Below are 10,164 nucleotides of genomic sequence, written 5' to 3'. Positions count from 1 at the left end.
TGCATGCCCTACTTAGGCAGCACCTTGCTGAAGAATGAATTTCGAGAGTCCTCAGCTGCTGGGCATGCGGTGTCCTTACCTGCACAGCTGACAGTGGTGGGTGCCACTGAAGAATTACTCATTGCCTGTGCGGAGAGCACAGACACTGCCATAGAGAGTGAGTGAGTGCTCACGCCAGCAGAGCAGGGCGTAGGTAGGGGCCAGCCAGTTGCAAAGTGGAGCACATAGCATAGCTGTGATCCTACCCTTTTTATGCCTTAGATACCTGCCTCAAAGCTACGCACTAAGGCCCTTTATTTGCTCTGGACTTGGAGGATTAAAACCAGACTCCTCTCTTGAATATAAAGGAGGACTTACTACTTTTATGTCAGGGGTCTGGCTGAAATTCTGCATACCTTTCATCTGGTAGCCTCATGACCCAAACTTTGCCAGTAAGGAGGAAAGCTAGGTTTCAGTCTTTCTTCAGCATGTTCTGTCTTTGCTGAAGCCTCTCCTGTTGAAGCTGGGCTACCGAACAGGATGGTTTGAGGGATGACAAGAGAATGGAGAGAATTAGCAAGTGGTAACATAATTCGGTAGCCAGGTTTTCATAGCTTGGCTTTTAAAGCTGTATGGTCTGATTCTCCTTCTGCTCATACAGTATCAGTGATTTTATTTTTTTTTTAGAAGTATATTGGAAATAAGGATTTAGCTCAAATCTGTGAACTGACTTACTGTATTTGCGGTAAATCTGAAGTAACTATTGATTCATAATTCAGCAACAGAACAGATGAGAACAGGGGTTGACTTCTGCAACTGTTTAGACAAGAGTGTGCTTTTGACACACATAATCTGTGTACAGCAAACTTTTTAATGTGAAACTGGAGGAGAAACTAAACATCTGTAATCCCATTGTTGAGGTAGGGTCACAGAGTTCAGGAGAGTATTTGGTATATGTGGCAAAGAAGAAATAAACATTGTAGAAGGAAACACTCATGACATTTGAAAATATTCTCTCCTCACATTCCCTTTTTGTTCCTTCCATTGTTAGTTCCTGGAACTGTATGTAATTCAATGCCGGGTATCAGCCTTGTAGAAAGACTTAAACCTTAAACAATCCATACTGAAAGTTATTACTACTGGGAAAAATGCTGGGGCTCAGCTTCTGGAAGCCCTTTTGGGTTCCTTATATATATATCACCTGGAAACACCACCTTGTTTTGTTGCAATCCTTGTCTCTGACTGGGACAAAAATCAGAACTCAGTACGTTGCATTCTGGTTTTTCATATGTGTATGCACACTCACACCCTGCATATATGCAGTATAAGACAACAATACTTTAAGGGAAAAAGATCCCTTAATCAATATAACGAAAGACTTTGGAAGTAAATTAGCCAAATTAAATGGCAAAGTTTTTCATAAGTCCTCAAATTCTCTGTGTCATAGCAAAGCTTTAAACTCGATACAGTTGAATCTCTGCTGCTTTAAGCCTAGGAGAGGAGCAGGAACACCATCTGACACTCCTGTGTGACCTATCAGGACTTGGAAAAAAAGCAGGCATTTAAAGGTGGCCATACCTCAAACAGTGCAGTCAAGCAGGTAGAAATCTACATCTTTACTCCATGACTGTGTTCCTGGTCTGCAACAGCAGCCAATTGCTATATCCAACCTCCTCCTGAGGAAAGGGTGTGAGGCAAAATTATTTCCCTTTGTTACTCCAAAGCTAAAACGGGAGTAGGCCTTTGCCATCCTTCTGAGAAAGCCATAGTTTATCGGCAAAGTATGACCTTTAGGAAATCAGAACATAATTCTTTGAAATGTTAAGGTAGTCTGAAATTCCATGACAGTGCAATTTCTAATGAGTATAGTAATTACAATTTGATCCAGGACTTCTGAGTCACAAAACCAATGTTGTTTTGTAGTCCTCTCCACTTCAATTACTACATCAAACAACATGCAAAAGCACATTAAAAGTAATTTTAACTATTCTTTCTGAATGTACAAATCCTAGGATACTTCTCATTTTTTTCTCCAAAATTTCACTTTTGAATACCTGCATGTTAGAAAGCTTTTGATTATTTAAAATGTTATAAAAATCTGTGTAATGTTAACAAAGCCAGTGCTTATTTTTGCTACAAAAAATAGATGGAAATGGATCAAGACAAAAGACAGGACAACATTCATAAGGAGTGAGATTGCAAAAGCAAGATTTTGCAAACAAAAATTCATGTGGAAGAGTACAAACAAATATCCTGGCACTTACAATAAAAACTTCAACCCAAGGTTTTCTTTGCTAGCAGCCAGTAAGTGATTACATAGTACGTAATCCTAGTAAGACAAATTTGGGCATGAGGAAACTCTGCCATCAGTACTAACATCCTTTGTGTCTGAGTAGTGCCACAGACTCTGAGACAAAACAATTAAACTGTTCTTGTGTCTTTAACCTTTGTCCATTTGTGTGTGATACTGGGCACGGTCAATGCTGAACAAATAGCATTAGTGTGCACCGCATGACAGCAAGGAGGATTACAGCTGAGAGTAGTATTTGGTCTGTCAATTGAAAATATAAAGCTAGAATAAGGAGATAGAAATTTGACCAAGTGGCCTGTGCAATCTGTGCACAAACAATCTTAGCTTGGCAAGACAGGCAGAACAGGTAGAAGACATGAGGCTGCGTAACACCAGGCTGGTTTGACCTCATTTATGGGCAAAACCCAGCACACTTCCAAAGTGAGTGCAACTTGCCAACTTCAGAAGAAATAGTAAATTCATACAGTTGTAGAGTATGTACTAAGTTCTACCCACACTGACTAAAGCTAATGCACAAGAATGCAAAAAGGCATGCAATGAGAAGAAAAACTGGTTGGTGTAATTAAGTAACTGAAAGTGAAAAGAAGAACAACTGGCACAGATGGAAAAGTAAATCCGAGAAACCACTTATGAATATTTTGAAACATCTGATACCACATTGAAACTGGAACTGCTGGAATTTTTTTGGCTGTTCTTCCTAAAGTTTTTTTTTCTTCTTCACATGGTGAACAGTCTGGAGAAAAGTATTTCATCTGGGAGGCATAGTGCTTTATCAAGCAGGCTCAGCCTCACCAAGTCCTCAGCCCTGGCAGAATGAGGGGTAAAATGCTTGACTGTGAACTGGTAAGGGTGAACTGTAACATGTTCAGCTGGACCTTGGACAAAGCAGAGCACCCACAGGTTCCTTTTTTAAACAGCGGGGATAGAGCTTAGGGTGCCCATACGCCTCTGTCTGGCAAGCTGATGACAGGATGTTCGCCAAAATGGGGGGTGGTAGTAGCTACATATTGTGTAGCAGCATCTTTCCCTCAATAGCTAAACTGTACACCAGACAGTAAAAAAAGAAGGCAGGTAAGATAGTTAAAAGGATTTGTTAGATGTAGTGCTTTTTTAAACTTTTTGCCAGAGAAGATGCTCTCCAGCTGCTCTGTTGCATTTAGCAGCGTCTCTCCCTCCTTACTGAGGTAGCCCCGATCCACCCGCAGGCAGATACCTGCACTCTGCTTGTATTAACTTGCTAAACCAAACTAGTGGGGAAATCACGAGCCTCAGTTGATCGAGGTGGATAAGATAATGGGCCTAAACACAACCCTCTCTGAAATGACAGCTTGAGCTGTACCCGTGTCCTATCCAGATTAATGTACCTCCTACCAATATCAGATGAAAGCAGTGATTTGCTATAATTTGCATGTTGTAATGACTGCCAGGATAACTGAAGTACCAACCATTTGTAAAGGACAAGTAGGAAGTGGGTTTAACCCTTTGGGGTTGTTGTTGCATGGTGTTGGAAAAACACCAGCACAATGCTTTCCATTTTCTGAGAAAGGGAAATGTATATAAATTCTGGACTTCATCTGGAATCTTAAAAACAAAACAACCCAAGATTTTCCTCCCTCCAACAAGATTCCTGGCCATATTGGACAAAAAAGTGAAATTACTGGACAGAGAACGAGACCTGTGCTCTGCCATTCCATTTCGGGGGGGGGGGGGGGGGGGGAGAGCCCAGCAGCAAGTGCAAGCTATAAAAACTCTTTGTATTCTGATACCAGCAGCTTACAAAACCAAGGCAGATGTGATAACTGTATAAGCAAAATGCACAACACGGTAACACCCATCGCTACTGGGTTAGGCCGGTTGTGCTTTGCTTTCCTGACTTTTTAACTTTTTCTTCCCATTTTAGAATTGGGAAAAATTGTCCATTCGCAGCAAGGGAGGCTGATTTCTTTATAACACCTCTGCGGCGGCTTTGGGGCGGGGCACGGAAAGAAAAGGTATGCCGGCTGAGTTCTGTAGGCCTGTTCAAAACTAATAAATAAACAGCAGCTCAGCCAGCCCGCCCGCCCCGGGGCCGCCCGCCGCAGCCGGCAAGGGGAGGGGCGGCGCCCCCCGGGGCCCCGCGGGCGCCAGCCGCTCCCCTCACCGGGGTCCCCACCCCGGCGGCCGCCGGGCGGGGCTGGCCCCGCTCCGCCCGGGGGGCCGGGCCGAGCCCTATAAAGGCGGCGCGGCGCGGGGCGGCCGCCGCCGCCGCCTCTTCGCTCGCCCCTGCTCGTTATGGCTCTCGGCCGGACGCCGCCGGCCTTCGCCGAGGCCGGGCGGCAGAGCGGGCTGCAGGTGTGGCGGGTCGAGCGGCTGGAGCTGGTGCCGGTGCCCCCCAGCCGCCACGGCGACTTCTTCGTGGGGGACGCCTACCTGGTGCTGCGCACCGTCCGCCGCGGCGCCGCCGCCGCCTACCGCCTCCACTACTGGCTCGGTAGGCGGCGGGGCGGCGGCGGCGGCGGCGGGGGTCTTGGGGCCGGGGGCAGCGCCAGGCGGCGGGGCGTGCCCTGGCTTTTCGCTGAAGGTTCTTGCGGCTTCGCCGGGCTCCGGGGGGTCGGGAGGTGGAACTCTCGCCCTCCCTCTTCAGGAGGTCTGCGGGCGGGAAGCTTCCAAGTTGAGGCGCTTAATAACAGAAGTAGGGCTACAGCCAAGGGTCCGGGCGATGCCAAGCCTCGCCGCTTCTGATGCGGCCGTGCTAAGGGGCTCTGGGGTGAGAAAGTGGGGTTGTGGCGGAAAGGTGGACGCTTGCTTGCTTTGTGAGGTTAGTTTGGGAAAGCGGTGAAGGGTGGAGGTCAAGTCTTGGCTGCATCCAACCAGGATTCACAAGCGAACTCCTCCCTTCATTCAGATGAAGAGTGTTCTTGCCTTTGTTTTCACTAGGACCAAAATTTTCACCTCGTTGTTGCACTGCTTTGTGTCCCGGTGGTGCCTTTTTTCAGCGAGACTAATTTTGCTTTCTGATGGTATGGAGATTGGAGGCAAAGTCACCAGGTGTTCTGTAAAACCTCCTGGCTTCGGTTATCAGTCTGACAGCCTAGTAAAGCCCCTCCCGAAGTAACTGGGAACACTGGAGTTGGGCTGTTGTCTTTTGCCTTCAACCTTGACTAACACCGTGTTTACAGCAAACCAGAAGTCGGACATAGGATGCATTTTAGGCGACTTCCTCATCTTTTGGGGGTTTCTTGAGACTTCCTTGTCTGGTCACCAAGTCATCCGACCGCTGTGGTTGCTGTGTAGCTGCCTGAGATCTATTACTTTGTTCTTGTTTCACCATCCCAAGGTTTGTGTTTGTAGGCAATTATCTCAGTGAATGCACATAAAGACAGGTCAATGTGTATTAACACTAATGTGTTTGAGTTGCTGTGATTCTCATTGTACTTTTGGATTCGTTGAAAAAGAATAGCAGATAAAGCTGGGATTGTTTCTGCATAAATGTTTGAAGCTTGTTAGTTTTGCATGTGCTATGAGTTATCCAGCTGGCATGCAGGATAGTGTCTGTCTCTGATGAGAGTGTAATCATAGATGGCAGTGTAAATGAATTTCTGGCAGATGTTCTTATGTCAGCAGCACTGCTAGTTAATAGCAGGGTTTGGCTGGTTAGACCTTTGTTAATGAAGTTAGAACTACTTATGTAGTAGTTAAGGTATAGTAGACACTTCCCAGGGAAAGAGGGAAGGACTCTTTGCAACTGGAAGTGAAATCAAAAAGTCAGACTTTGGGATGGAAAGAACTCTTGTGAAATTAGATTGGTGGAAACCCTACAGACTTTGGGCTTAGATACTTATAAGGGCCTTGCCGCTTGGTGACATGGTCCTACTCCTGCATGTCATCTGTGGTATGTGTTATTGCATGGGCCTCACGTGGTGGCTTTGAGTCTGAATGGATTCTGACTTCACCAAAAAAGAGACCAAATTCAGAATAAAAGCAGAGCTTTTGAATTTTAATATTATATTAATATAATATTAATATTAATTTTTAAAAATGTTAATATTGTATAGTGGCAAACTTCCTGCTAATACTTTGCTTGGGCATACCCAAGGGGTTAGAAGGAGGTCTAGAGCATGGGAGGATGGTCTGTGACCTTGATGTGCTGCCAGTCTTGTGCTGTGACTGGTATTCTAGGGTTAAAGTGACCAAACAGTTGTTCTATTGGCCTGAAGCTTCCTATGTGAAAGCCACTGTTTTACCAAATACCTCACATATGCTGAAGTGCTGTCCAGGTTGGATAATTTCTGAAGAAGCAACTCAGGTGCTGCAATGACATTGGCATGGCCAGGCAATTAATGTGGATCTGTGTTTTAAACTTTGCTCAGAGATCCTGGCTTGGTTGTCTGCACTGGCACTTCAGGGATGTCTTAGTAGCTAAACTGCTAATCCTTAGGGAGCTGTCTCAACTTGAAACTATCACTAGTGGAAACAGCTTCTACTATGCCAGTATAAGGCTACTTGTAGGAGTAAGACTGGCTATGCCCCACTTACTATGTTTAATAAAATCATGCATGGTGTTTTTTAACTATTTTTTAACCCTTGTCCCCAGAGAGTAAGTGATAAAACATATCCATGTGAACCAGGATCTATTCTGGTAAAAAATGTTGTTCTTTTTCCTGTATACTCTGGCTTATTTATAGCTGTTTGTGCCTCGGACTGTAAGGTAAACTTTGTTTTCATACAAGCTTGAATAACCTACACTTGGATTGATGCTTATTTGTTTCTTTTAAACAGGGTTTCACTGAGTATTTTATTGCATAGCAGCTGTGAGACCAAGCCTGGTAGTGGTTCTTACTTCTAACACTGTTCCAAAACCAGTTTTCTTTGACCCTGAACCCTGTTGTGTAATTGCAAGCAATAAATCTGAAGGATCTACTCCTAATAGACATGAATAACTCCAAGAAAAAAAAAAAAGCAACCAAACCCCCAAATCAACCAACCAAAATTTTACTTCCAACTTTAAGGTGGTACACAGGTCTGAGAAAGAAGAACTTGCTGTGTGGCAATATGCTATCACTGAGTGATAGGGCTCACCCCCCAAGGTTTTTTGTGTTATGTCCTGCTTTCAGTAATTATTTTACCTTTTTTGGGCAGGCCTCGTGCTCTTTTCTTCCCTATGCCTCCATTATTCTTTGGATCCTTTCCCTATTTCATCCTTGCTGCTTTTTGGAGGCTTCCATTGCACCTGTGTCCCCACAAAAGCTGTGGTGGTGGCAGTGGTGACACTGCTTCTGGAAGAAGCCCAGTTGTTGGTGGGCAGAGGGGAGTTGTCTTGTGGCATTTGCACAGCTGGGCCATGAATGGGGCACTCATTTTCCCTAAGAGAGGAGCTAGGTTGGTGATCCCCTTAGGCATCCCTGTCCTCCCTCTCCCATGCTTTATTTTTTCCTAATACCTTACTGGCATGCTTCTGGTGACACCAGTGACTCGCTACACCGTGAGGTGATGCCAACACCTCACTACACACTTCCCTTTCTCCCGTAGCCTGAGAGGTATCTCTGTCCACACTGCCTGGGGCTTTACGCTATTCTTCCACTCAGTCACCTAGAAACAAGGAAATGGTTAATGTAAGTGAGAAGCTGTTCTTGAGAACTGTTGCTTGTATACCAGCATCTTCCTCTTATTTAGAAAGAAAAAATAAAAACTAAATGGAAAACCTCATTTTTCCTTACTCTTCAAAAGTTCTTGAGAAGCCTGTTTTTTGAGACTTCATCCTACTTGCACGCTTCTTGAAACAATCAACTACTGAAAATGTTCATCAGAAATGTATGGGCCCGTGTTAAAAGTTTTATTTTAATATACTGCCTGCTTTGCAGTGTGATTAGGCCATCAACACACTAGGTTAAGAGGCCATTTTGTCACAGTCTTGGGAAGAGGCTAATCTCTGAAAGGTACAAAACGAAGTGTGAGCTCATGAAGCAAATATCTGAGCCCCAAAGCTGCTTTTCTTTCTCCCAGCTGTACCAGAGAATCTAATAAAAGATACTAAGCAAAATACCCTTGCTTGCATTGTAGTGTCAAGAGGACTGCTTTTGAATTATTTTAACGTTATGGCTTGGCAAGTTGTTCTTAGTGTAAATACATGGTTTACCATCTAATCAGTCCTTTGACGTGACCTTCCTTTGTCTTTGCACTTCACCTCAAGGTCCAGAAATCATTACTGGAGACACTTGCTGTGCGAAACTCACTGAATTAAAATATCTTGTTCAAAGAGGCTGAGTGAAGACAAACTTGGCTATTTTTAACTTTTTTTGCTTTTGAAGACAGTTCTGCAAATAGTTAAATGGTCTGGATGGTCATACATTTGGTGGTGAACAAGGTTATGATGTAGTGCTTTTTTGTGACATATACATGGGCTGTACAGCCTGCTGAAGGCAGTGTCCATTTGTCACAAACAATTTCTCCAACAGAATTCAAAGTTCTATTAGTGCTTTATAGACATAATATTTCATCTTATTTCAGGGAAAGAATGTACCCAGGATGAAAGCACAGCTGCAGCTATCTTTGCTGTTCAAATGGATGACTATTTAGGAGGAAAGCCCGTGCAAAGTAGAGAAATTCAAGGAAATGAGTCTACTGAGTTTGTGGGCTACTTCAAAGGAGGAATTAAATACAAGGTAAAGAACCAGCTATCAAAATGTATTATAAAAATATATGTAAATTGTCCCCCAAGTAAAATAAAATATTTTGCTTTATAAATGGAAGGTTTAAGAGTTGTTTTTTAATACTTAGTGGTTTTAGACCTGAACTACCTTTCTTAAACTATAGGAGTCCCAGTACTTGTACAGAAAACAGCATCTTGTTTACCAGTGCCTCTTCTGATGTGTGCAAACCTTTCCCAATTATTTTTCTCCCCTAAAATCAAGCTATCCTGAGATTTCAAAATTGTGTGTCTAAGGGAGCTTCACAGTAGGGACTCTCTGTGTTTGGGATGTAGTAAGTCTCACAGAAACTACTTCTATGCTGTAGACTGAATAATTTTGTTCAAATGTAGAACCCAATGTGCTTAAGTGATTAAAAACATGAACAGAGTGGAAAAGACCAAAACCTCACTTTAGTCTAAAAATGGTGCTTTTGCAGTCCTACTGCAGGTTTTTTTCTTTAAGGTAGATGAAAAGCTCCCAAATACTTTTCATGAAAATTTTATATTTTAAAAAGCTATAGTCTCAGCCTCCTTCTTGTGTCACTTCCAGAAGCCACATCTTTGGAAGAAAATTTTTTTGCAACATCTCTGTGTTTTTAAGAATAAAGTAATGCATCTCCTGAGAATCTCCCCATAGTAGGAGCTCTGGGAGCCATTGCTCAGTCAGCATTTTTTCCCATTATGGAGATTTGTAGCTTTTCATGGCCTACACCACCAGTTTGAAGCTTTTAACTCTGCTTGTGTAAGAGAGCTTGGCAGTGACCTGCCCATTCTTTTTTTTTTTCTTTGTAATTTCAAGAGCCAGTTTCTGTGCCAGCCCAAGCTCTGGGTCTTCTGGAGGAGTGAAGAATACTGCCTCACAGACGCAGACAGCCAAGCCAGTTTACAGGAATAAGTTATGCTTAAACTTACACTGTATAGATTGCAAATCAACAGTTTGGTCTCACTTACCCCAGTCTGGTGCTCCTTGCTAGGTTACCTCCTAAGTTGCAAATATTCCTTTCAGAAAATTACAGAGCTGCTGTGGAATTACCTGTGCCTCTGTGCGTAACCAGGCACTAAAACCACCCAGACATCTGAGATTTAAGGAAGTTGGGAAAACTTATGCAGGAGCTGCATGTTGTTCTGCTTTTCCTCAGTCCTTATTTGACAACCTACTGACTTTTGTCTTAACAGTGTGGTTCAGTATTAACTCATCTTCTGGATG

The 10,164-nt window shown here is 43.6% G+C and overlaps 1 protein-coding gene across 1 annotated transcript in view; it reads left to right on the top strand.

Annotated features, from left to right (window-relative positions):
• Positions 1–4,529: 4,529 nt before the first annotated feature.
• SCIN (scinderin) overlaps positions 4,530–10,164 on the top strand; it is a 53,112-nt gene continuing 47,477 nt past the window's right edge. The window contains exons 1-2 of the mRNA XM_069774281.1: positions 4,530–4,760; positions 8,777–8,931. Coding sequence (XP_069630382.1) covers positions 4,562–4,760; positions 8,777–8,931 — 354 coding nt within the window. The 5' untranslated portion in view covers positions 4,530–4,561. The remainder of the gene's footprint in view (positions 4,761–8,776; positions 8,932–10,164) is intronic.

Source organism: Haliaeetus albicilla, chromosome 2, assembly GCF_947461875.1.
Source record: "Haliaeetus albicilla chromosome 2, bHalAlb1.1, whole genome shotgun sequence".
NCBI lineage: Eukaryota > Metazoa > Chordata > Aves > Accipitriformes > Accipitridae > Haliaeetus > Haliaeetus albicilla.
Note: the sequence above shows the minus strand (reverse complement) of the source record. Positions and strands in the feature narration are given on the sequence as shown.